Source organism: Sturnus vulgaris, chromosome 1, assembly GCF_052056855.1.
Source record: "Sturnus vulgaris isolate bStuVul1 chromosome 1, bStuVul1.hap1, whole genome shotgun sequence".
Taxonomy (NCBI): Eukaryota; Metazoa; Chordata; class Aves; order Passeriformes; family Sturnidae; genus Sturnus; species Sturnus vulgaris.
Window position 1 is genome coordinate 125,085,094 of NC_142243.1, and position 27,746 is coordinate 125,112,839.

Here is a 27,746-nt window from a genome sequence, read left to right on the forward strand (position 1 = left end):
TCAAGTAGTGTGGTAGAGGGAGTGACTGGTTGAGAGGTATTGTCTATTGGGGGGGTGGGGGAGAGGTCTGTGTGATTCTCACATTCTCAGTCATTAGTATTGGTCAAATTCTTATCTCACAGCCATTTCCAATAAGTTGTTCTTATTTCAACTTGTGATCTTTGCCTTTTGTACCTCCAACGTTCCTCTCCATCCCGTTTAAGGGGTGAGTGGCGTGTGGTTTGGAGAGTCTCAGCGGGAGCACTAAACTGGGGAGTACCATTGCTAAACCAGGACAGCCTTATTTGGCCCCCAGTGTGTGGCATGAAGGGTTGAAGTAACAACATATCTGTCCAGAGCAGCTTGGAAACAAGTTCAATCTAAACACTTGTTGCATTAACTCCAGAGCCTCTGGTCACAGTGTTGCTTGGTCTGTTCACCTGGTTGTGGTACCTAACCCTGTATTCCCATATTCCCCTATATTCCTATATGTGGTCCTTGTGATGTTCTTTTCCAGAGCAGGGAGAGGGATTGGGGTTGTTTTTTGCTGTATTATGGGATATCAGTCTATGACTGGTCAAGGGCAATGAGGGTAATTTTGAAAGTGCTGCTCTGCTACTTTACTTTGGGCACTGTCTTTGGGAGTCTATTAATAATCATACTCAGTCTGTAGGGGAAACAGGGGAGGATGATTTTTCCCAGTCTTTCACCTCCTTCTCCTGTTATAACAGCTTTCGAGAATTTTGAATTTCCCTTGGATGTTAAGAAAAGCATGTTCTTGCTGCTAAGTCTCACTGGTCTCCTCAGTCCACACCATGTTTGGAGTCAAGAAAGAGATTTCTAGGAAATTCATTCAGACATCTGCCCTGGAGGTGGATAGTCATGAGTGGCATGAAATGTGGCAAAAAATGAACCAGTTTTTTTTTTAATTTTCTGCTCCAATGGTTTGGAAGTTCATCCCTGAACAACTGTAGGACCCTGTTAAAGTGACAGAATATTTGCAAGGAGAATGCTGTGGCAACTCGAGAAAGAGGCAACTTATTGTAGTGCCCTACTTCCTCTTTATCTCTCACTAAATGAGCTGATTTGGTCTTGGATTTCTTCTTCTGTATAGGGGCAACTGCTACTGGCACAGGTGGTTTCTCTGGTTCAACTGCAAGGCAGGCTGCAGTGCCTGTAGGTCTGTTTTCCTTCTCTTTCCCCTGAGAGTGCTGTCTAGTACTGAATTGTGTCCAATAAAGAGTAAGCAGGGCCCTCACCACAGGAGGAAAAGACAGGGCCAGAGATAATCACCTGATCCCTATTCCCAGGTGTATTGGGCTTGCATGGCTTGGGTTTTTGGGAGGGGGAGAGGGACTACAAGGGTGGCTTCTGTGAGAAGTTGCCAGAAACTTTCTCCATGTCCAGCAGCGACAATGCCTGGTAGTTCCAAAGATGGATGTGCTGCTGGCCCAGGCTAAGCCAATTAGAAATGGTGGTAGTGCCTCTGAGACAACATATTTAAGAAGAAAGAGAAATGAAAAGCTGTTGCGCAGTTGAAATTATGAGTGGAAAAGGGTGGAGTAAGAACATGTCAGAAAAGCTCTGCAGACACCAAGGTCAGTGCAGGAGGAGGGGCAGGAGGTGCTCCAGGCACCAGAGCTGGGATTGCTCTGCAGCCCGTGGTGATGGCCATGGTGAAGCAGCTCTGCCCCTGCAGCACATGAAGGTCCATGGGGATGCAGAGATCCTCCTGCATCCCATGGAGGAGCCCCATGCCTCCCCATGCAGGAGAGGAGGCTGTGAGCTCATGGGAGACCTGTGGAGAGAGGGCCCTGCTCCTATGCTGGAGCAGCTTGTCCTTGAAGGATTGCACTGCATGGAACAGTGACCCACACTGCAGCAGTCTGGGGATGACTCTTGCCCGTGGGATGCACTCACATTGCAGCAGTTTGGGGAGGACTGCAGCTCATGAAATAGACACGATGGAGAAGTTTGTGAAGAATGGTCTCCTGTGGGAGGGACCCCAACTCCTCTCCCTGGGCAGTGAGAGAAACCACAGGTGATGAATTGACCAAAGCCCCATTCCCTGTCTCTCTACACTGTCGGTGGGAAGGAAGGAGAGGTAAGGGTGTAAAAGATGAGGTAATATTTTGCTGAAGCCAAAAGGTTGTTAAGTGTAAGAGTGAAAGTTGTTGGTTCCGTGTATTGCTGTTCGTGGATTGGATTTGTCCCGGCTGGTTTGTTGGGTGTTGCTGTGAACTGGGAGAAGGGCGGGGTTGAAAGCCTGACCAAAAGGAGTAGGATGAGAGGGGAGGGGACAGAAAAGAAGGTGGCCGGGAGAGAGTGTAAATTCCCGAGTATCCAGCCAGGGACCGCCCCCCAGATGGGAAAAAGGGTAAATTTTGTAGCCATTTTGTTGGAGTGTGTGTGTTTGGCTCTTGGGGAGAAAGGTACACACCCGGCTCAGTCAAATAGTTACTAATAAACAGTTTTCTTCTGCTTTGACAAAAGCTTTGTCCCCATTTAATTGTATCTAAAAGTTAGTTCATTTCTAACTAGGGGAAGTGTTTTCAAGTTTCTTATTTTATATCTCATTATCCTGTTCCAGATTTGTTAATAATAAATTCAGTGCATATCTTTAAGTTGATATGCATTGGGGAGTACCTGTTTCGCCCATGATGGTATTTGATGAATCATCTCTCCCAGTCCTTACCTCAACCCTTTATATTAATTATATTTTCTCTCCCCCATCCAGCTGCAGAGGAGAGTAAGAGTGGCACTGGTGGGTGCCTGGCATCTGACAACTACACCAGGTGAGCAAAAATACATCAGCCACCAGCCAGGAGAGCCCCTGGTGACCTGACTGCTCCTATGCTGGGACATCGTGTCCCACACTATGAAACTAGATAGCAATGAGGCCAAGCAACTGGAATCCCTGTCACAGGATGCAGGTCTTGACAAGGGGATTGGGAAGAGGACAGAAACTCAGCCTCTGGAAGTGACTCCTGTCAAGCAGAGGGAAGGGTGCTCTCTCAAGCATGATCCAAGAGTGAGTCCAAGCAGGTGGAATGCATGAAGAAAGGTATCCAGTATGTGAGAGCATTAGCTGTGCTAGAGGTAATTTGTAGGGATTCAAATAAAGAGCAGTCCTCTGTAGCTCCAGATGAGGCCCAGTGTACACAGTCCATGTGGTGGAAGTTTGTGCAGAGCAAACCAGCATCATACGCTATCAACATTAATGGCAATGAAAGGAGAACAAACAGTGCTTCAGGTGACTACCTGACTCTGGCAATACAAAAAACATGTTTTTTCCCATCAACAAGCACCTCAGCTGTGGAAAGACTGTCCAAGATGGTAGACAGAACTGAAAGACTTGAACAAGCTAGAGAGGAAATGTCCCATGGCCTGCCAATATGGACCAGAGTCCTTGCTACTGGGAGTAAGCACCCCCCTGCTTTAGAGAGAAGGTACACACCACAAGGTAGCTCTGGTTTTACTTGCATGACCATGGAGAGGACATGAGGAAGTGGAATGGAAAACCCACTTGCACCCTAGAAGCATGGGTAAATGAGTTGAGAGGAAGAACAACCACTGCAGGAAATCAAGGATAAATACCACTCCAATTTGCAGTGGCCAAGTCCTCAGAACAGGAGGGCTGATGATGCTTCCAATCCTCTTGAAGTACCTTCAATTCATATTTATTTGTAAGTGACAAGTACCATGACCAGAACTTGATGGGTGCTGACTCCAGCAAGGTGAAGGAAAGGACAATCAGATATCTTGGACTGTGTGGATCTGATAATTTTGCACACCAGACTCACAGGAGTTTAAGTCTTTAGTTGACAGCAGTTCACAGTGTACCCTGATGCTACCAAGATATGTAGGGGAAGAATCCATCTCTGTTTCATGGGTGACAAGGGATCCCAACAGCTGACTGTGCTGGAAGATATACTGAACCTGACTGGGTATTGTGAGAGACTGGAGGAGATTCCTTGCTCAAAATATTTTGGGCGTGTGTGTGGGCAAAGGGGCAGGGTGGGCCTTGCTCTGGTGAGGTGGTGCCCTGCTCCACACACCCCATCCTCTAGAGCCTGCATCCCAACCCCAAAGTGACTGCCAGTCACTGGCACACTGGAGGGAGTGCTCCTCATCCTATCTCTGAAGCCCCTAACTCAGCTCCTGAGTGGCTGCCTGACCAGAAGTCTCACCTGGAGGAAGGGCCCAGAAAAGCCAAAAGGTACTTAAGCCAGGACACCAGGCAAGCACATGTCCTGACCCTACCTTCCCTTGGATTTTTTATCAGCTGGAAGACTGCTGGAACAGCAGTATAGCTACCAGCAGTGGTAGCTATATTCATTCTTTTCTGCATCTTTTCTATCTTTTTCTCTTTCTTCTCCTGCTTCTAATGCCTTCTTCTTGAAGTTTGAGTAACTTAGACTTGGATTGGTTGGAGTTTGCTAAGTCGAACAGGTTTAGAGCTTGCTAAGTTAAGGCTTTGCAAAATGTTTCATGTTGACTCAATGTCGCTCTAAACTTTTGCCAACATTCTATGATTTTCTGAAGTTTCCCAGTAAAGTTTTTGATGTTTTGATCTCTTGAGAATACCTTGTTGATATTTCTCCTTGCATCTAATTCAAGATACATAAAAAAACCTGCAAGCCCTTTTAAAAAACTCATCAAGTGAGTTCTGGGGTCTTACAGGAATGAATGGCAAAACCACCCGTTCTGACTGGCTCAAGAGGCCTTGTGCATCCTTGGCATAGACTGCCTGAGGACTGGGTATTTCAAGGACCCAAAAGGACATGCAGTACACCTGGAACCAACTGCCCAGAGGTGGAAGCACAGTCCCACCATTTGCCATGGAATGATCCAGACAGCACTGGAAGAGAGTGAGACTTTTCAACACTTGCAGTATATCGACGGCATCATTGCGTGGAGCAACAAAGCAGAGGAAATTTTTCAGAAAGGGGAGAAGGTAATCCAAATCATCCTGAAGTCTTGTTCTGCCATAAAGTAAAGTAAGGTCAAGGGACCTACCAGGAAATCCAGGCTTTAGGAATAAAATGATAACATGGATGTCACCGGATTCCAATGGATGTGGTCATTAAAACAACATCTATATCCCCACCAACCAGCAAGAAGGAAACACAGGTTTTCCTAGGAGCTGTGGGCTTTTGGAGAATGCATATTCCAGAGCTCAGTCAGGTTGAAAGCCCTCTATATCTTATAATGAAGAAGATGAACTATTTTAAGTGGGGTCCTGAACATGGGTCAGTCAGGACAGGACAAGATGTGAAAACTGTGCTCTACACTGCAGCTGGGAAGAATGGTCTTCCTGGAGTCTCTGCCAAAAAGTACCACGGGACACTGGAGGATGACTCCTGGGGTTCTGGAGTGAGGATACAAAGGATCCAAGGCCTGCTACACAACAACTGAAAAAGGGATACTGGCATCTTATGAAGGGGCTCAAGCTGCTTCAGAAGTGATTGGCACTGAAGCACAGCTTATTCTGGCACCCTGACTGCCAGTGCTGGGCTGTATGTTCCAAGAGAAAGTCTCTTCCACACATCATGCCACTAATGCTACACAGAGTAAGTGGACTGCACTGATCATACAGTGAGCTTGAAAAGGAAACTCCAATAGCTCAGGGATCTTGGAAGTCATCATGAGCTAGCACAAAGGTGAAAATTTGTATTAACATCAGAAGAGGAGGAAGAAAAGGTGACATGTGCTGAGGATGCCCCACCACGTAATCAGCCATCAGAAATGAAAAGTGATACACTCTCTTCACTGACAGATCTATTGTAGGGATACATCAAAAATGAAAAACTGCTATATGGAGTCCTGTATGGCTAGTCACAGAAGCTGAGGGAAAAGGTGGATCAAGTCAGGCTGCAGAGCTGAAAGCCATCTAGCTAGCTTTCAATATTACTCAACAAGAGAAATGCCCAGCGCTCTGCCTCTGAACTGACTAATGGATGGTGAAAAATGCTCTATGGGGGTGGATGGATCAATGGAGAAAGGCAAACTGGCAGCACAGAGGTAAACCCATCACGGTTGCTGAATTGTGGCAAGACATCACTGCTCGGGCAGAGAAACTGACTGTAAAAGTACATCATGTAGATGCACATGTACCCGAGTCAGGCCACTGAAGAACACCACAATGGACAGGCAGATAGGGCTGCCAACATTCAAGTATCTTGGGTAGATCTGTACTGACAATATAATGGTAAATTATCTCTTGCTTAGTGGGCCCATGATGCCTCAAGCCATCAGGGAAAAGATGCAACACACAGATGGGGTTGTGGTTAAGGGGTGGACTTAAGCATGGACACAATATCCCAGGTTATTCCATAACTGCAAAACATGTGCTGCAATCAAGCAGGCCAAGAGGGTAAAGCCCCTGTGGTGTGGGGATCAATAGTCAAAATACAGGAAGGCCTGGCAGATCAATTTTACCACGCTCCCACAAACCCACCAAAGCAGGCACTATGTGCTTACTGTGGTAGAAGCAACCACTGTAAGCCCTTGTGGTGCATATGATGAATGTATTAGGGAAGATAGCTCGGATTAGTCCTGCCTCAAGGAAAGGCAAACCCATCCATGCAATTGTTTTTGCTCACGGACCTGTGTGCATATGGAAAGAGACAGGGAATTGCCATGTGTACCTGCAGAGGTTTAGATTTTTGGGTGAGAAGAGTCTGTACTGCTGAACTGTGTAACATGGGTTGCTGAATGACACTGCCAAATGACACTGTATGCCATAACTGTGACGGACAATAAGTACGGACTGCTCCAGATGCACCAGTAGTGAACGCATGATGCAGCTTGCAACCAGCTGATAGCACACCAGCCCTCCTGCCCTGGAAGACATCTAGGACAGACAGAACCCACAGTCATGGACTAAATTAACTCAATAGACATCTTGCAGGAACAGCCATTGACTATGGTAATGATACCTCTGCTTGTATATGCATATATATAGTTGAAATGTGTAGTATCTGGGCATGCTATAGATGGCATAGAACAAGGGGTGGATAATGTCCTGGTTCTGGCCAGGACAGGGTTAATTTTTGCAATTGCCAGGAGGGGCCATGGGTAGGACCTGGACATTATTCTGTACCACCTCATGTCACTGCCAGGTTTGGGGGAGGGAGTCTCTTCCAGTCAAGTAAGCATGGGAGAGGGCGTGGTCAGGTACTGGCTGTTCTCAGGGGGTTTCTGTGGGAATTGTTCATTTCTTCTACCCTCTGTCATTGGCAGTGCTGCTGTTACTGTTCGCTTTCTTATCTCATTGCTGTTTCCAGTAAATTGTTCTTCTCACAACCTGTGATATTTACCTTCTATTCTCCCAATTCTCCTCTCCAGCCAACCATAAGGGGAGGCAGGAGAGGGAAGGGGAGAGTGAGTGAGTGGCAGTGGTTTGGAAAGTGTCAGTGGGACACTAAGCTGGGTAGTACCATTCCTAAACCAAAACATCAGGTTACATTTAAGAGGTTCAGGGTGGGAAGTAAAAAAACTACTTTAATCACCTGGCCTAGAAGACAAATGCAAAGGTAAGGTGGTGCATCAATAGCTTCTGGATCAGAGTCAAAGCAAGAAACCAAGAGGTGAAGACTCTCAAAGAAGTGCAAATTAAAATAATAATTTAAGCCTGTAAATATTTAAGGAGAAGAGACACAGGAGAAAAAGATGGGCTGCAGTAAGCTACATGTAAGGAAGGAATAAAAGAGAAGGAGGGACGCATATCCTGGTGGAAATCTGTATCTCCTGGACCCAGAAACTGCCTCAGACACCAGCTAATTTTACAAGATAAGTTACATGCATTCCCACATTCAAGAGGGCAAGAGTGAAGCCTTGATGGCAACGCTACGATTCTGGCTGAAGAGCTTCATTTTCCCCCTCCCATACCTGAAAGCCTTGAATCCTTGCCAAATATTCCAGCTGTTTTGAAGGCTGCACTGTAGAACAAGGGGAAGCAGGAGATATTCCTTTTAGACCTATGGCTTCGGCAGTTGGGGATGTTCCATTCATGAGAAGTTCCCTGGCAATCGTGGCTGTGCTATTTGTTGTAGGAGATATGCTGAAGAAAGAGCTAGAAGTCTGGCTCATTTCTTTGGACGACAAATAGCTTACAGTGGTACCAGGGGCTGATTTGTTGCGGCTTGCTTCCATCTCTTGATATACATCAGGAGAGAGATGGAGTATTCCCTTTGGTGCTGAAAACAAAACCAGAGATCATTCTCATTATTTTAGAATGGGTTTGATTTGACATACAGACAATTTTCATTAACATATTTTACAGTAAAAAAAAAAAGTAAGACTTTAGAAGCAGTATTTTTTTTTACAGTAACTGTAAATGAAGTCACCTAATTTATTTAGAAACAAAGCAGATCTGATGAAGTGCCCCTCTTCTTCCTCTTCCCCAGCTCTTTTTAAAATGGTACAAACCTTAACTTTAAAAGTGTGGCTAGCATAGAATACACAATATGAACAAAAAATGTTTAGAGACCTACAAACCATGAGGAACAGACGTTACTTCAAAATAGTAGCACAACCATTATTTCCCTACATTCTTCTACCTCCTAGCAATAATTTAGGCTGTTTTCCCACAAATAATTTAAACTAGTCTATATCAGCACTGTTGCCACCAGAAGTAGCTTTTTGTCCCACCTACAGCTGGTGTTTGTACTCCCCAGCTGCTCCATTGCCAGCACCAGCACCTGTAGGACAATGCAGGGATGTCCATGAGAATGAGCTGCTGGAGGCAAAGGAAGGGCAGTGTGGTTCCTTGCAGTAGCAGCACTGCCTCAAGTGCTGACTTAAAGTGTTTGCTGAATCACAAGGGCAGCCTGTGGTTAAAAAAATCTTAAATTGCCCTGCAGGCACAGTGTTACTGTGCTAATTACTCTGATGTGACTGACTGCTCTGCAGTGAAGAGGATTTAGTTTATTTATTTATTTACCTGCATATCTTATGTTGGATCCCAGAAACCTGGGGTTTTTGAGCTTTCTGTGCTTTCTGGCACTGACCCCCTGGAGAGCACTGCTTTTGACCTGAGGCCTTGGAGAAGGCTTCCAAATTTGAGTGATGAAGTTAAAATCACGGGTGTGTAGTTAAATAGAAGTGTGTGCTTTCACGTGGTAAAGGGTTTTAAATTTGAGGTTTTTATAATATAGTATGGGACAAGATGGAGGATTTTGGGTGGTGTCTCCTTCGGTGCTCTTCCTCCTTCTTCTTCATGGGTTTCACGTAGTTGTTTCTGGTTGCACAGTTAGTGTCACACTGAGGGTCATGGGAAGTTAGTTATTGGGTTAAAAGGATAAATAATATAGGTGTTAATTCTCTATTGGACTGTTTAGCTTTAAGAGACCTTGTAGCAGATGGATCTCTCACCATTTTCCTTGCTTCTAGCAGGTGGCTAGAAGTGCTGCTGAACATTCTGTATTTTTTCATAAGATTTAATAAACAACCAAGCCCAAACACGAGAAAATCCATTTCCTTAGTGTATTTTTTAATCCTGGCTCTGCGTGAAGGCAGAAGAGAATGAGACAAACCACTAATTAAGTGGTGCAAACTCTCACCGCTGTCACAAAAAAAAATCTTAAATTGCCCTGCAGGCTGTGTTACTGTGCTAATGACTCTGATGTGACTGACTGCTCCGCAGTGAAGAGGAATTTATTTATTTAGCTGCATGTCCTATAGTTTTCATCCTATAGTTCTCAAATAGCTACTTGCCTTTGAGAATGTTCATGCTGAAAAAGGAAAGCATACACATCCTACTTATTATCAATAGGAGTTAATGCAAACATTAAAAAGAGCTAGATTTATTTATGTGCATTACTTCTAAATATTTCCAGTGACATGTAAATGAGAGATAATGTATCCACATTTAAACATTTTTAGTACCTTTTTAGAAGATATCTCAACCCTAAACCTGCTTGGAAACAGAGGTACATACTTGATCAGTTTTGCTGATAGTCCTGTGCATGGAAATGTGCAGAATTAAGTCTAAAGTTTGCTAGTTTTCTTACACAATGAAGCGTTTTTTGGAAACACAAATAACCAGTTGGCTGACACATGACGAAAACCTTTTTCTTATTATTAATACATCAGAAAATGAGCTTGAAATGTGTAATTTCATATTAAGAACATACTTTAATCTTCTGGCATATAACATGAGTGACCTTGAGCCATATGGCATTTCATTCTAGGGATAATAAACCTGTTTGTTAACTGATTTAGTAATCCTAAGAGAAATCAAAGGGTTCAATGCTTAATTCATTTGCGGTACATATTAAATTAATCTCAGAAAGTAGAATAAATTCAAAGAAGAGGAGGAAATTAATTTCCAGTACCTAGGAAAGATTCCTCCAATCCTAGAAGTGCAAGTAGTACTTTTAAATAAAATGTCTACCACAAGGAAAAGACTCAAAAAATATTACCTGTAATTAATATCCCCATTTCCAACTACATGGTGAAAATGGAACTTCCTCACTGCTGACTCAGCAAACTGCTTACAGGTGAATCTTTTAATTGATTTACTCGTACATTTGGCTTTTAAATTCATATTGCTTTTAGAAATCTGGAACATTTGCTTATACAATTTACAAAGACATATCTGTTATTCACCTGATTGCTCTCCCCACCTACCTCCATAGGGCTGGGGAGTCTGGTTGGATCCTGATCATTAAGGCTGCTTTGGCCTACTTTAGAACTGGCTCCAAAGGCAGTAGACTGAACTCCAGAGCCAAGCACAAATTCAAGACAATGCTGCTGAGAAAGATGGAGGATAGGATCCCTAAAATTTATTTTTCTCCATCTGGGACAATTTCAAACATAAGCTAATAGATAAACAACTGCGTAAATACACAGCATTATTTTATGGTATATAATTACGATATGAGAAGAGAGACTTTACATGCTTTCTTTGAGGCTATAACCTCCAAGGCCTACCTCTGTCTGTATTTTTAAAGTCTTGCACAAGACATAAGATTAATGAAAATTGGAAAAAAAAAGATAATACAGATTTTGATAGTTGACATTAGGTTACAAAACCAAACAGCAATAAAAATACTGAGTGGCAGGTGTTCACCACCTCCTAAGAACTGCCCACTGTAAATCTGATTTCCCATGAATATTTCAGAAACAGAAATGAAAACTGAACAAAAGATAAAACAGTCTACTTGTTTAGAAATAACATGATATTAGCCCCCCACAAATAATTTTAGAAAAACATAGTACAATGTTAACTTAAAAAAAAGTTTAAAGAAGTTTAAAATCAAGTCCAGTGCTGCAGATGTCTGTTCCATTGATGTAATATTACTTAAAACAAACATTTTACATGCTTTCTCAGCCATTTCACTGTTTTTACATGATCCACCCAAATATCTAACTGCTGTCTGGAACAATGGTTTGGAATACTTCCAGATTACTAAGCTTTCTAAATGTTAAAATAACTAATATGCAGCATATGATGAATAGAAAGACATTGAGCAGAGTATAGCAAATGCTCCTAAAGTACTGACTTTAATGGTGATGTTAAATTAATAATAGTACTTTTACACTTTGCAACACCTTACTGCTAAAGACTTCAAAGTGCTTTATAAGCAATAATTAATTTAAATCATACATTGGCTCTGAGAGGCAGATATTATATTACCATCATTGATTATCTCTGGAAACAAAGTAATGTAATATTCTAGACATTACATTAATGTAGTTGCAAGATATTAACTTTTTATATTCAGGGGCTATGTTTCATGAAGCTTCTTACAAACTTGTTTTAAAAAGCCAATAAAAACTTGGTCTCTTTGAAAACGTCTATAAAACATATATTAATTGTAATTCATTATCTATTTTTAACTTATTACTGAGGATATTTTATATGTCATTCCTTGCTGTTGCCTGCTTACTTCAACTCTGCTGGATTATAGGAAAGTGTAAATATATTTAGTTACAGTAGTAGAGTTATCAAATGACAAGGGATACAACAACAACAGAGGATTAAGTGAAAGAACAAAAGAACCCTTCCGAGATTATCTTAATTTGTCTTCTAACTATCAGTTGAGAAAAAGCATGGGAGAAAGAAATATTATCCTCTAACACCTTTATGCATTGCAGGAGAACATCTCCAGGCAAACATTTTTATTCTTTTCTATTTTTCAGCTAAGAAAAAAGCTTGGACTTTTCTATCTGCTAAATATTTATCTTATACAAGCTTCACCATACTCCACAGAAAGAATTATAATTATTAGGAGTCACAGGATCTATAATAGACCAACAACACTGCACCTTCTGCTGGACATGAACTTAGAGGACATTTATGATACATGTTAAAATAATTTCCATTTATATTATCTAAACCTGTGGGCAAATGTGCTACAAAAATATGCAATGTAATCACTAACATTTAAAAAACATGTCTTACTCATCATTGGCAGTAATTGTTAGCAGTCTTTCACAATCTTCTGAAGTCTATGAAAACACACCAAAGACCTTCCTTACCTAAGAATAAATTTCTTCATCTTCTATTGTCTACTTTTCCTGCCATGCACTAGATAACTGCAAAACAGCTTGGACTCCAAGGCAAATGTATTAATAAGATACAAAATGGCCCAACAATCCCTCACAAACCTTGCCCTGGAAATGTAATCTCAGTGCTTTGATTGCACTTTTTTTCACAGGAGCCATAATATAGACAATCTCCAAAATTTCTGTTTGAGTGATGTTATTTTTATCCCTAACCCTTTCTCTTCAGTGTCTCCTGGGAAGACAGGGAGGACCCTACAAAAGGGTCCTCCACTTTCTGGAGTTTGTGGTAAACAAAACTAACCATTAGAAAATCTGTCTGCATAGGGAATGGGATGAAGAAGAACAACTGAAAATATTACTGAACAAGCCTCAATGTAGTAAGACTGCAAAAATGGAATTTGCTGATACAGGAACAGTGACAAGTTACCCCACAGCAGTGGGCTACTAAATTAAGACAAGTTCAAAGTGATGACAGCATTGCCTGCACACTCACAGCTACTAGAGTCTAAACAGGTACCAACGGTGTCCTATTTCTAATTTTCTGTTTCTGTCAGGAAGATCAGAAAACATGAGAAGTTGAGATTTCAGTTTTATCATTCAACCTCAGAAGACGGCCTACAGAATCAGGCTTGTGTTGTCAATCTGCATAAACACACACACACACACACACACACATACATGTCAGTGCTAATTTTCTCTTCTGTACTTTATCAGTACTGTAGGGATACTCTTCCTCTGCCTTCCCTCAACGACTTCTCTGGTTCAGGGGCACTCACTGACTTTTCATATTTATACTTGGTCTAAACCACAACTTTATTCTTTCTCAGAAAATACAGTTTTCTCCCCAAGTTCTTGCTTATCCTGCAGAAAAGCCATACTTGTTCATGTGTCAGAAGCAGTGCTGCAATGTGACTTCCCTTGGCCTTGCTGAAGGGCACATGCTCTTCCCTGCACTACAGCCAGTGACATAGGACATGGCACAAAGGAGTGCTTCCAAGTCTTGTGCAATGATGCAAAGTAAACCATGGTATAATTCTGTACGTGATATGCTCATAAATTAAGTTTAGCACTCTGGTATTTGAAATAACTCATCACTAGATGAAGAAAAGACTGTTCATAAGGAAATAATCAGTATTTTTGGAACTGAATTAAAAACTTGATAGATAATCATCAAAAAGCTTGCTTTCAGATTATACTATCTGTAGTTACATTGAATAAAGCCTTCTTATAATGTGGAACATGAAGTACAAGGAAAAAATTTACAGCAAGGCTGTAAGAAGGAAAAATTAGAACTCTATCTAATCCTGACTTCACAGTTTTGTACATTAAAATGGACAATAACCTAAGAGTCATAGGAGATACTCAAATGCAACAATGACTCCCCAGAAATGTCAGGTTCTCAACGTGCCCTAAAATACGGCCCATTACAAATCTACTGACATTAAAAAAGAGAGGGAATATACAAAGCCAAATAACTACTTCAATAACAAGACTGAAAAATGTAAATATTATAATAAAAAGAAATTATGGTTTTATACCCCACTCAGTGTAAAAGGCTATTTATATACTAGAATATTTTCAAATTTTATTACCTCAGTAGGAACTCAGAAAAGGTCAGTCAAACAATTGAATAGGCAAATAGTATGGCCATTACGTTCTCAGCAATTGTCTACACACAATCTTGGCTTGAAATACCAAGCTGCAATCATTACCTACTTAACACAGCTATCCATGGTATTTCTCAGTCACCAGCTACTGCAATATTCAGACATGAAAAAATGTTTTATTACACAATGTCTTTCAATTGAAAGATCTCATCTACATGACCTTAAACAAACTGATGTTATATAAAGCCACTCATTAAAATACTAACTTTGTTTAACCTTAAAATAACCATGATACTGAAGTAAATACTATTTAGTTCTTCATGAAATCAGGTCTTGATATCCCTAATTTCACTGGACTATTTTCTGTATAGCTAAAACAGAAATTGCAGTATTGCAGGAGTTAAATTGTATGCATTTCTGTAACATTTGGCATTTAACTCACATGAGGAAAGTCCTTTGAATTCTCCTCCAGCATTACTCCTGCTTGAATACACAAGATTTTGGTAAAAAATAAGACATAGTATTTGCAGTGGGGAATTTCTACAGGATGTTCTACTAAATATTCCAATAGACAGATATAACATCTATACCATAAGTTTTAAACAATTTCTGCATCATAATTTTCCAGCAATATGGCCACGTACCACATAACAAAGATTAAGATTGAGCAGGTTCAGAAAATGACCAATCAAAATACAGAAGGAAGGTCAGTATTCTTATCAGGAAAGAGGATCAGCAAATTTGGAGCAGGAGCAAATCAAGCTAGTGAGCTGGCAGATCAAGGTGCTTGTAACAGCTGCAAGAAAGTGATGTTTGTGGGGGTAAAGCAATTTAGTAGAGTGCCTAAGTGCAACTGGAGGCAAACTGCTCAGGCAAGACTATTCATTAACAGATTAGGAGGGGAATGAGAATGGTGATGATGAAAATAAAGGCCTGACCCACACAGAGAAGGGATGAAAGAATGAGCAAATCTACTAGACAAGGACAGAGAGGTTGCTGAAGCTAAGAAGGTCAAGGGGGCCATCAACAAGCACAGCATATGTATGAGAGATGAGGAAATCAAAGGAGGAGAAAGTGGTGTTTGATGTTGAAAGGGCGTGGAGGAAAGAGTGGAGAATTAAGTTTTAGTTCTGACAGCAACGAAGTTTCAGTTCAGGAGATTCAATTATTCAAGGACATTAATATCCTAGACTAAGGGTGAGGTACATGGCAGATTCCAGGCTGGAGGGAAGGGATTTGGAAAAGGAGAAAAGACTCCAGAAAAGTGAAAGTATTTAGTGTAACACTGTAGTGAGGTGAATTATGCGACCCTGCTCCATTTTCTCACCTGAAGACAGAAAACCAAATGCAGGTACTTAGCATAATTACATAATCAAATTTGAATTTGAGAGTTAACATCAAAAAAGAGCTCTGCATTTCTACTTCATGTGCAGATTTTTTAAAAGGAATAGACCAGTAACCGTGAATAAATGTAATTCATATCGGTCTTTTAGGAGACTGGTAAAAACAAAATTATACATTATCTGAAATTATCCATAGAGCTGGCTGCCTTCTGCCATAGTGGCTGCTTCCTCTTTATATATTTTGGACATCAAAAGCTTGATGGCTAAGCAGTCTCCCAGACAGGTGATTTGTATTCCTTCTTGTCCTGAGGGCACCAAAACCACAGACCTCATAGCCCAAAGTCTGTATTTCTTACATATGCACAATGGACACTACTCAAGAACCAGGCAGCATGTTTCTTGCAATTTTAACCTATATCTAAAATAGGCAGAACCAGTCAGAGAACACCTGAATACACATCTGTACTTTCATTTGCAAGAGTTTCAATCAACAGGCAGACTACAGTCACGATTATTTTAGATCTCTCCTTCCCTGTGAATCTCTTATATTTTAATAGCATTTGATTTTTCCTTTTTTGGTTGCAAATTGTATCCGATACACATCCTCAAAAGGCAGCTGCCATTATCCAGATTACTCTGCCTTCCATAAATATTCTCCTCCTGCTGAAGAAGGAAACTAAGTCTCCAATGCTCTGGCCACATGCTTGAAACACTAGCCTTTTTATAAATAGACATTTTACTTTAAACTCAGCAAAGAAATTATCGCCTCTGAAGATGCAAAACTTGCAGAACTTTAAGCACTTAACTGAGCATCTCAAGAGGGGCAATGTGGGAAAAGGATCAGGATCACTTGCAGTTGTCTTATCCTCCAGAGCTGAGCCCAAATCCCACTCACACATAAAAATGCTAATTTGGCTCTTGTCACTAGTTCTCAAAATGGCAAAGAAAAAATAACACTCCCCTGTAATATTTGTAATATTAGGTGTTCTAGAAGTTTTTTCAACTATTAAAAAATATATGCAAGCTGCATTTAATTGGTATTACACTGGATAAAATTATTTTCATTGTTAGATGAAACTGAAAAATAACACATCAGTTATTAATAACGCCAAATGCAGCATGGATTTCCTAGCTTCCTTAATTTAGGAAAGAAACAAAATTGAACAAATCTCCTCTGCTTCTAAATTTAATTTTCCCATGTCTTCAGTTAGAAAGAAAATTTAATTAGAAAATTAGCAAATCAACTCAGCAGTTACAGAGGCAAGGTATTATTTAAACATAACCAGCTGCGATAAGAGACTCTAGACAAGGCTGTGAGACATCTAAAGTGAGGACAAATGGCTCAGCTAAAGGAACTGCTCCATTGATGGTATAATGCTCACCTGACAGTTTGTTAGCTAAAAAAATCCCCACAAAACAGAAGAAAAATATCAAAATGAACAGATGGAAAACTACTGTTCTGTGGTCTTTTACCAAGTAAGTGGTGTTGTCAATCCTTTTACTGTGGTTTCTAGTCAGAATGGCAAATAATTCAGCAAACATTTAGTGATGTATCAATGTAACTCTTAGCAAGAGTGCATTATAATTGACAAAGTTGAGTCAATTTGGAAGCAACTCAGAAGCCAAGTCCAACGCAACAGCAGTACTTCTTAAGTAAAAATGCACACAATCCACTATAAATCACCTTTGAAATGTACCCAAATGAATTACATATTTCAGCAAAATATAACACACAAATATTCCAATTAAAAATGTCCAAATTACAAAACAAAAACTTTATTCCCAAACTGTAGACTTCTGTTTCTGTTCATGGAAACACGGGAGTATTAAATTATCTACTGGAAATTTTCACCAAAATCTCCAGTTGAAAAACAAACAATTAGAGGACTATATAAATAATATAATTCTGAAACTATTGAGGAACTACAAAATTCACATAAATTTTGTTTCCTTCAGTGTGAAGATGTATTAGTGTGCAGTTTTGTGGACCTCCGGGTGCCTCTTGGGCACCCACACTGTCGGGTCATGCTCTTCAAAAAGCAAAGCAGCTAATAGTTGCTATAAAGTTATTTATTACAGAAGTACATCAGTCTGAAAGGCAGAAACAAAACAAAGCAATGGCATAAAAGCAATGGCAAAACTGCAGTGGCAAAATGCATATGGCATAAAGCCATGGCATAGAGCCCCAGCTCTCCCTGATGCATGTTATTTTATAGAAAGTTTCTAACAAGCTAAGACACAAACTCGGACCACTACTCCTTAACCTATTAGAATTCTGGTTTCTTAGCACGCCAGGCTATGTGTAAACTACATTCATGGCCTATCTTGTTCTAACTGAAAAATGTAAGCCATATTCTTAACTCTAACTCTATTATGCCTGAAGCTAGGTTCTTGGAGCCTCTAAGGAAACACCAGTATGTTTTTCAACCTTCACTAGAACATGTACTTCTTCTCAGGCATCTAAGACCATTTACTCACTAAAAGCACTTAAAGCTTATTCCATTTACTTACTTACTTGCTCCATCTACTCACTTACTTATTCCATCTAAAGGTTTTAATTCAATCCCTGCACTCTGATTTCTCTCTGAAGAAATCAGAGAGACTCCTGACTTACTGACTCCAAAATATTAGTATGTAAAATTTCATAAATTCATAAATACATAATTTATGTTGCATTTAGTTTCTCTGAAAAGCTGGTGAAGAAACATCTAAGTAAGAATCTGAATGCAGCCATACATTTAGGGCTTACAGTAACACCAAATCTTTTTGTAATTTTTATATTTCTTAATTTATATTTCTTAATCTAATATTGAAGTAGACTTTTAAAAATACCAAAATAAATTTTATTTACAGAAAAATATCAAATTTTCTCATTACAGACTTAAGAAACTCTTCAGAATATCTACTTGCTTTTTTGTCTCCTTTTTTTTTGTCACTGGGAACAATTGTATGAGATCAAGTATCTTTGTTCCTTAGGAGATCATCTGCTCCTGCTGCTCATTTACCATCTGAAATCATAATCATCTGTTGGTGACAATCTAATCATCTTCACAGTAACTAATTGTGATGTCACAAACAAATGGTTATGATTTCAGGTGGTGAACAAACAGCAGGAGCAGATGTACTCTGAAGAACAAAGACTGTAAAGTCATGCACGAATCCCTAGTAATAAAAATGTTAAGCAAGAAAAACAAAGAGTCTGTCCTTTACAGAGAGGTAGGATTGCTCTGAATGTGTGTTTTTTTGATTTTTTTTAATTATCAGTTTTTTCAGTACTTTGTGACTCCCAAAATTGTTAGAAATAGGTAAAGAAAAACTATACAATGGAAAATTGAAGTTGGGAAACATGTAAAACCAGTTATTGTCATTTTTTTCCTTCTTAGTATTATAATATATAAAAACACAATTTTACTTTTATTTTTATACTGTTCTTCATAGCTCATCTACAGCTTCCCCTAGAACATATTCTGTATGAGGTTTGTGATTACCCCATCTAGAAATACAAAACAAAAGTATGTTCCCATGAAAATGCACTTTGTAATAGGATTGTTTATTTCTTTCATGTTTTGTTTCTGTTGATAACGGCTTAAGTCAAATCAAGAGAGATAAATGAGATTCTGTTTACAGTAAACATCTTCTGTATGGGCTGCAAATGCTTCTGGTCTGCTCACAGTCTCTCAAAGTCTCTTCCAGAAGCACAAGGGAAAAAAACTCCATCAATGTTCTTGCCATTTCATATGTGAAGAATGTCAAAGATATCCCAAACCAAGAAACCAATAGCTTTGTGTTTCATCTTTCTTTGAAATTGTGAAATCAAGAAGAAAGTAAAGAAGTAAACCTGTGGGAAGAAGCTTTGCCAGTGTGTAGGAGGAACAGAAGTGAGTTTTGCCACATGGATAATGCAAGAGTGACATGATTGAGGGCAGCAGGTGAAGTTAATTTTCAAGAATATTTAATAGGGAATACTAAATACATATTGAGCTATAGTAATTAGGAGGATATAGATTGTAGGGTATTTCTCAGCAAAAACAAATGACATCATAAAGAGTACAATGAAATCTGTTCTTCAACTGTACTAAAATATAGAACTGTTTTGATTTTCATTTTCTGTTGTACTGAAGTATACAAATTCCCTTTACTATTCCAGTTTTATTTGACTCAGATGGAAGCACAGGGCATTATGCACATGAAGAAAGACTATTTGTCTGCAAAAGGAAATTGATGCACAATACCCTGCCCTAGCAGGACACAATTGTTTTCCTGGAATAAAATTACTGGAAATATAAATAAAAGCTGCCAAATGGTAGATGTAGCAATCTCGGAGCCTCAGATTTTCAAGATCACTGAAAGTCAGGTTTATGGTAACAAGAAATGCAAACTGTACATTTCTCTTCTGAGAAGGATACAAAAGGGAGGAAGATGCTCAATTTGCCCTCTTTTAAGTTTCCTAACTTTAAAAAATAACTTAAAATTTTCAAGAGTAAATTCATCGATCAAAAAGTGTTGATCTTAAAAATAAACTAGTATATTCATACCCGAAAGGATGTGACATCTTTTGTATCAAAGTGTGGAACTTGTTTGGAAGTGCCTTTAAAAATCCTTGCACTTCACAGGTACATGAGAGATCATGCACAAAAGTGATTTCTTTTATTCAAAACATCCTGGCAGTGTTCAAAGTCGGGCTGAATAAATACCTGAGCAATCTGGTCTAGTGGATGGTGTCCCTGCACATGGCAGAGGTGGTTTGGACTAGATAATATTTAAGATTCGTTCCAATCCTTTAACATTCTATGATACCCTTTAATCTCTAGATTGCAACCCTCAAAAAAATAAGTTAAGAGATTAAGAACAGTAGTCTCTGAAAAAATGCTCTATGTCTATTGGTGTGCTAGTTCCATCTCCTTTGACTTCCAATTAACTTGTAGATTAGAAGAATGGAAATGAACGCATCATGAATTACAAAAACGTCCCAGAATGAAAAGCTGTTTCTGTACTGTGCTCTGGTGGCTGCAAAAAGTTATGTGAGCAAGTCATCCTGTGAAACATAAGTTATTTGATCAGCACAGCTTTAAAATAATAATTTCTGTTGATCTTGTCTCCTGTTGAATGAGTTTGCCTTTGTGTTCTCCTTCTAGATTTGGATTTACAGGTATAACTGTCAAAGTTGTCTTGAGAAGCCTAAGAGACTGTTTTTCCTTGATGGTTTAACAGAAAATTATGGTTTCATCAATAAGTATCTGGGCTACAAGACACTGCAAGGACAGGAGAAAAACTAGAGGTTTTATTCTGCTGTCTCAAACTCGAAGACGTTAACATTTTTAGATATTTCGCAGGCCTTGTCCTTTGAGATTTTGACAATACAAGCACAAATCATTTAAAAGTATTGATGGGGGTTGATGACAGGGCTGTAAGGAAGCAATTAATAGGAAATCTTAGATCCTGTAGAATCCTTCCTTTCAGGGAAACACAGTGACATGTGCTGAATCCAAGATCACTTGAAACACTAGCAAACTGCTATGTAAGTTGAAGTACAAATTATTCCTCAGGTCTCTGAGGTGACTGGGAAGACCACATATATAATGGAACACTACTAAAACTCCTTAAAACCTGCTTTTAGGACCAAGTCTTTCAGATGTATATAAGCAAAAAATAGAAGGTAGCTCATGTGTGTATCCATGTCTGTACAATCCTTAGCTGAGGCAGATAATGTCTGGGACCCTTAAGAAGTTCAAAACTATACACAGTTCTAGAAAAAAATCCAGGGCTCATGAAAAAGTGGAAAAGTACTGCTTACATTATCTTTACAACTTTAAACAGCAAAATGCTAGTTATAAGCTCACCAAGTTCTGTCCTATTCTTTACCTGTTGCAGTGAATCTAAATTCAGTCTTCACCAACAAGGTTTCTTGGACTTTTGTGTCTTATAGACAAAGCTCAAGGAAGAGAGGAAACAACAGCAGCAGAACCTCATCAGAGTCAGGGATGTTGTGAGAAAAGCTAGAAGTCAGCCCATATAAATCACAATATCTCAGAATTGCAGATTGGGTCACGTTGGGAGGGACCACAGTGGGTCATCTGGTCCAATCCCTCTGCTTAAGCAGGGTCATCCCAGAGCACATGGCACAGGATTGTGTCCAGATGGTTCTTGAATATCTCCAGTAAAGGAGACTCCATAACCTCTCTGGGCAGCCTGTTCCAGTGCTCAGTCACCTGGACAGTAAAGTTCTTCCTCATGTTCAGGTGGAACTTCCTGTGTATCCATTGGACCAAGTGGGACATATCTTAGCTTGCTCAGTCAACCAGCTTGCATCATTATGAGGCCACTCTGCTCTCTTCAACAAGCCATGGAGATCAAAAGAAATGCAGGCACTGGAGAAATGCATTATACTCAAAAAAGGCAGGCTGGTCAGCCTCAGTCTAGTCCCTGGAAAAATAATGCAGTCCTCTTAAAGCCATTTGTGGGCACACAGTGTGATTGCCTTTCATGATAGAATTACTGGTTTTATGAATAGAGAGCAGTGGATGTCATTTACCTTGGCTTTAGCAAGGATTTTGACATCATGTCTCCCACGGCATCCTTGTCTCTAAGTTTTTTAGAATCTAGGTAGATAAATTCCTAGATAATGGAAATCGGTTGGGATCCAATAGCATCCTTCCAATATCTAAGAAGAGGTTGTCAGAAAAGAAGGAGCCAGGCACATTACTGAGGTATATAGCAGAAGAACAGGAGATGATAGTCATAAAGAAACAGGAGATGTTCTGACAAGGATAAAAAGAAAAAAAAATCAATGTGAAGACAGTTGAGCACTGGAACAGGCTGCCCAAAGAAGCTATGGAACCTTCATGCCTGGAGAACTGTCAAAAACCCATAAGCAACTTCATTTCAACTCTGCATTAACTGTGCTTTGAGCGAGCAGTTTAGGTGACCTCCGAAAATCCCTTACAAACTGACGGATTCAATGATTCAGTGAGTAAATAATAAAAATTTCCTTGTTCCTGCATTCGTTCATACCTAGACTCACACACAGGACACTCAGGGGTTAATTCATTTACAACAAAAACCCTTAAATATTTACAAAAAGCATTTCAATCGTCTTGGATAATCCAAATCATACAGAAACAAAGAGAAATAAGTATCAATATAAATTTAGAAAGCAATACTTACTGTTACTTGTTGGCTCAGGAAACCCAACATTTTGGCCATTCCAACTTTTGTTTTCTCCAAGCTGAAACAGGTAGAAAAAGACAAGTAAGGAAAGATCAAACCGCTCCCTAAAGAGAACATTCCTGTTTATAAATTGAAATATACTAAAAAGGATGAGTTGAGGTTGCCACATCTGTTCACAAAATTTTGCTAACTCATCTTAATTTTTGCCTAAGATAGGTTATTTGGGTAATGTACCCTTCATGAGTAAACATTAACAACTATTGCATAACACTGAAATATAAATGTTTCCCCAAGGATTAGGTTCAACTCAATATGTTACCAAATCAGACTTAAATAAAATTAAATGTTTTAAGCAGCTCTCAACTGAAAACATAAACAGCCAACAGAGAAATTACATTCTAAAACAAGAAGATCCTAATTACCGCCTATGAAGAATGTGTAAACACTATAAAGTATTTTGGGTGTAATTTAAAAATATTTACTTGTAAGGAATCAATTTAGTCACTGAAGTGGAAGTAAAAATCATTGCAATTTTCCATTATTTTAATATATTCTTGAGAAGACTGTCTTGAAATTAAATTTATTATTAATAATATAATTAGTATTTAATACTGGGCATTACTCTGACATGGAAAAGGGGAGTAATTAACACAGAGGTTCAGAATGAAGTCACTACTGAAGTTTACACAGTAAATAAGATGGCAATGTTCTAGGTTCATATATAAAACTGAATAAACAAGTCTGAGCTTCCTCATTACTTAGGAGCTATTGACAGCCAGCTCTATGAATGTGAAACAAATGATCCTTTTCAGATTTCACTGGGATTTTCTATGCAAACAGAAAACGTCACAGCAAAGCAGGCTATATGCCAGAACAAAGTTGTAATAATTTGCTCTCGAATATGGGGTTGGAAAATGAAAGAGATGAGAAGGAAAATCGACCAGCTGAAATCTGCCTCAGCCTCTCAGAGGTTGCATTAAGGCTGTTTAGATTACTACCATGTCATAATACAGACTACATTTTAGTTGGAAAAAAGGAGAGGAGAGCACACTATGAAAAGCGGGTATTTCAACGATTGCTTCCCTGCTTTTCATCATCATGTACATCTCAAATAGCCTTGGCAATGTGCAGTGAAAATGGGAGATATTTGATGGAAAGGGAGGACAGGCATTATTGTCAGCTTTCAAACTGGTCACCTACATCCATGCACTTTAATTTCATATAACTTGTTTTATTCATATTCTGAAGCAGGTAATGTGTATATTAGAAAATATGGGTGACAACAGCTCTTCATATGAAAAAGCAATATGAAACCTATAAATATGTTTGTATTTACTGCTGTAATAACAGCATGGTTTTGTCAGGAATCCATCCTGACCATCTGCAACATGATGACAGCACAAGAACATGCCACACTACAAGATTTCCAACTTTCCTCATTCTTCTCTTTTATATTGTTTATTAACTTAATCATGATGGGGAATTTAACAACAACTCCTCTGTGAGTAAGTGACCCTTAGTACTGCTACCTCACATGAATGCAATCTACCCTGGTTTTCTTCTAAGAGAATAGAAGTGGCAAGAAGAAACAAAAAGATGGAAACATGAAAAAAATCATTACAACTCTTCATTCTCATCCATAGAGCTAAAATTCTGACAACTGCAAAATGTCTCCCAGCATACTTCCACATTGCTCTCCTCAAGGCACTGCATAACCATTACTGATTGCTTTCAGGAATAAGTTTAACCCAGAAAAGAGCAGAGCTTTTACTTTTTTACATTACCTGGATTGTGCTGCCGTCAGCACTACACATTGCTCTTATAACACTCTTAGGTCTCCATTAAAACAATAAATACAGTCACATTTTATGTATGAGGGTTAAAGAAAGAAAAAACCACTGAATTTGGTTTTGCTAATTTTTTAAGGGAGGAGGAATGGAGTAAACTGAACTGAGGAAAAGGGGGCACAGGGGGAAAAATAATTGTCTTTTTTAACATCATCAAAAAAACATACAAGTGAAAATTATCTGTTTAGATGCCAACCTGCTACATCAGCTAATCTACACTGGGACCCATTTTGGATTCAGTGAAACAAGTATCTTCTAAGGGTATACAGTGAAACAAGTATCTTCTAAGGGTATATCTTTGTTGTGCAATTTAATATGCAAGGAATTTTGCAATGCTCAGATTGATAGAGATCTAAGAGCTATTTTCCCTCTTCTCCACCACAGTTTAGTTTGAGAGTTAAAATTCTTTCAGCTACACTAACTCATGCATCTCCAAATATGTCCAGTCTGTTCTATACAGAAGATAAAACTAGATGCTCTAGATATTTCATGTCCTTAAACCCCAACAAAACTTTTAAAAATTGTTATGATTTTGTTATGAAACTGCCACTACATAAAAGCTGAGTACTTCACATTTTTTGGATACAGTAACATTTGTTCATTGTGTTCAGAATAATATTAGGCCATTCTACACTAGTCTACCAATCCTAAAATGTCTACATCTGCAAGCATGCAATTAAGGCTGATTTTCTGAAGACAATGCACTTGTAAGTAATAGCTCAATAAATGTAGGGAAACAAAGCAGTAGCATCCCTTTTTAGCCACTCAATTTTTTCAATATAAGGATTTCAACGTAACCACAAGTTTTCACTATGCAGAGCTCTCCAAAGCAAGTATGTTGTGGGCTGAATTTTTTCAGGCTTTATCTCTGAAAAACACTGAGTAAAATTAGTTCAGCCAATTTAAAATCCAAGAATGAAAACCTATGTTTTGATATTAGAATAAAAAAATTGATTTTTCTGTTTTGACTTGTTTTTATTAAAGCCATTTGGCCAAATTGGCAGTGAAGAAAAAGTTGATGGTTTTATACTACAGAGAATATATTCTACAGCAGAAATGTCTCAGCATTCTGATGAAAATGAATTATCATTTGACTCAGTCAGAAGCTTTTTTTTAAATGGCCATGTCTGTGCAGTGTGTTCTCACTAGGAACATCATCCAGCTTCCAAGTACTCTGTTTAGAGTATTTCACACTTGTCTATGACTAAGACATATAGTGAAGAGCATAGTGAAGGTGAGTGTGAACAGCACACATATTGCTGCTACTCTCAAGAGAGAGTGAAACAGAAGAAGCTGGGGCCAAGTAATCAGTACAGTATTTATTTTTTCCTGGTTTAGAATACAGAACATATGGAACAGAATATCTTCTTATTTACATATACATAGATGTGTATGTATATACTATAGTCAGATTTATCATGCAGTCCTAGAAAAGCCCAACAGAACATTCTGCTGGCTACCACAACAAAAATATAAGTAATTATCAAAATATATACATGCAGTGAGCCTGTATATGATAGAAGCTGTTTAGGGTCCACAGCTTAGTCAACTACCTTACCAAATATCTTTTCAGAATACAAAAGGTCAAACTTTAACACCTAATTTTGGTTACAAAACCCTCATCAATAAATTCAAGACAGGAGAGAAGTGTTAAGTTACAGATAGCTAAAGTGGAAATACATATTTGCAACACATATGAATTTAAAATGCAATTTCTTCTTCATTAAACAAAAAAGTGACACATTATCAGTCATCAAATGTGAAAAGGCCATTACTTTTCTATTGCTTTTAGTGCACATGCAATGGGAAAATAAACATTGACTACTACTTCATATATGAAAATTACTAATGTTGTTCCTTTCTGTTCTTTGTGTTCCTTTGGGCTCTCATGGATGCCCAAAATGGAATAAAAGCAAGAGGTGTGTTCATCCTGATTTGTAAGAAGAAATAGGTGCATGGATCACATGTACACTTTTTCACACACACTATTCTATGGAACTGCATTTCTGATCCTAATTACTCTCACAGAAGCAGAGGCTGCACTTATTACTAAGTGTAGCCCTAGAGATGTAGCTAAACAAAGGCTAATCTGTGGCAAGCAACTCCCTAAAACAGGGCATGCACAAGCTTAAGCTTCCAGTATGCTAAGTGATTAGTTGATGCAGCTTAAAAATCTAGACAAGGGTAAAGTGTGGGTATCACAACAAATAGTTCTCACCTTTTCTGTCTGATCTTGAAGAGGAGTAGAGGCTTTGTATCCCAGCTGTAGCAACATTGCTTCTGCTGCATTTCTTTTAGCTATTTTCTTGTTTGGGCCTGTTCCAGTAGTAATGTCATTGCCTACTTTTACCTTAAAAAGAAAATATTGATCATAATCATGATAAATGCAAGACTCCTTAATATCACCATATAATACTCTTGCTGATCTATCAACAGCTGTCAGCTCTTTTGATGAAGATGTGACCTTAAAAAGCTACAGTAGTGCAAGAGGGGACTACAATATTCACTTGGAAAGGCTTGTTTAGATTTTTCAGAAGATCACCAAACTCATACTCAAGAGCTACATTTTTATGCATCTCAGTGCACACACAGTTGCCTCTCTCTTCCAGCAGCCTCAGTGTCACCCCCATTCTCCCTCATGAACCTCTCCCTCACTCTGTTAACACTGGAACTGCCCCAGGGTCTGTACTTCCTCTTTCTTGGAGGAAGGAGTGTTGCTTGCAGCAGCTTCCCAGCATCATCAGGACAGTTTGCAGAACAATGGAGAGACAAACAGACTCTGGAGGTTTAACGAGAGTGGTTTCTAAAGAAGGATGAAAACCATATTTGCATTCCTCCCACTTTGTTGCACTGCAAAGAACACACGGGCTGGAGCTGCTTACACCTGACAAGCTTGGATTCCAATAGTCCTCGGAAAGAAGGCTCCTCAGTGGACCTGTACAGTACAGTACAAAGGGTTTCTGACAAAGATGATGCCTTTCATAACACTAGGAGAAATTAAAACTTCAAAATAAGGACAAACTGGAGGCAATGGATATCCAAAAAATGTGTGGCTCCAACTTAATCCTTGGCTTTGGTACCATTCTTAAAACTCTTGGAGCTGTATGTGTCTGGTTTGTGACATGAGCATTCTTACTGCTATTTATTTAGGCAATATTCACAGCTCTTTGATGGGTATACTTTGCTCAGTAAATTAAGACCTTCTATTTGGCAAATCGTGTCATAAAATAGTGCACAGTTTCAAAACCAAAAAAAGGGGGAAAAAAAGGAAAATCAAAAAGGAAATC

The 27,746-nt window shown here is 39.1% G+C and overlaps 1 protein-coding gene across 4 annotated transcripts in view; it reads right to left on the minus strand.

The window, feature by feature from the left end:
- The window catches only part of STAU2 (staufen double-stranded RNA binding protein 2), a 172,239-nt gene that overhangs the window by 76,883 nt on the left and 67,610 nt on the right, over nt 1–27,746 (minus strand). For all 4 annotated transcript variants that reach the window (XM_088176266.1, XM_088176257.1, XM_014883512.2 and 1 more), the window contains exons 10-12: nt 26,678–26,809; nt 22,610–22,670; nt 7,873–8,180 (exon numbers count right to left, since the gene is read on the minus strand). In XM_088176266.1, the coding sequence (XP_088032392.1) occupies nt 7,873–8,180; nt 22,610–22,670; nt 26,678–26,809 (501 nt within the window). The remainder of the gene's footprint in view (nt 1–7,872; nt 8,181–22,609; nt 22,671–26,677; nt 26,810–27,746) is intronic.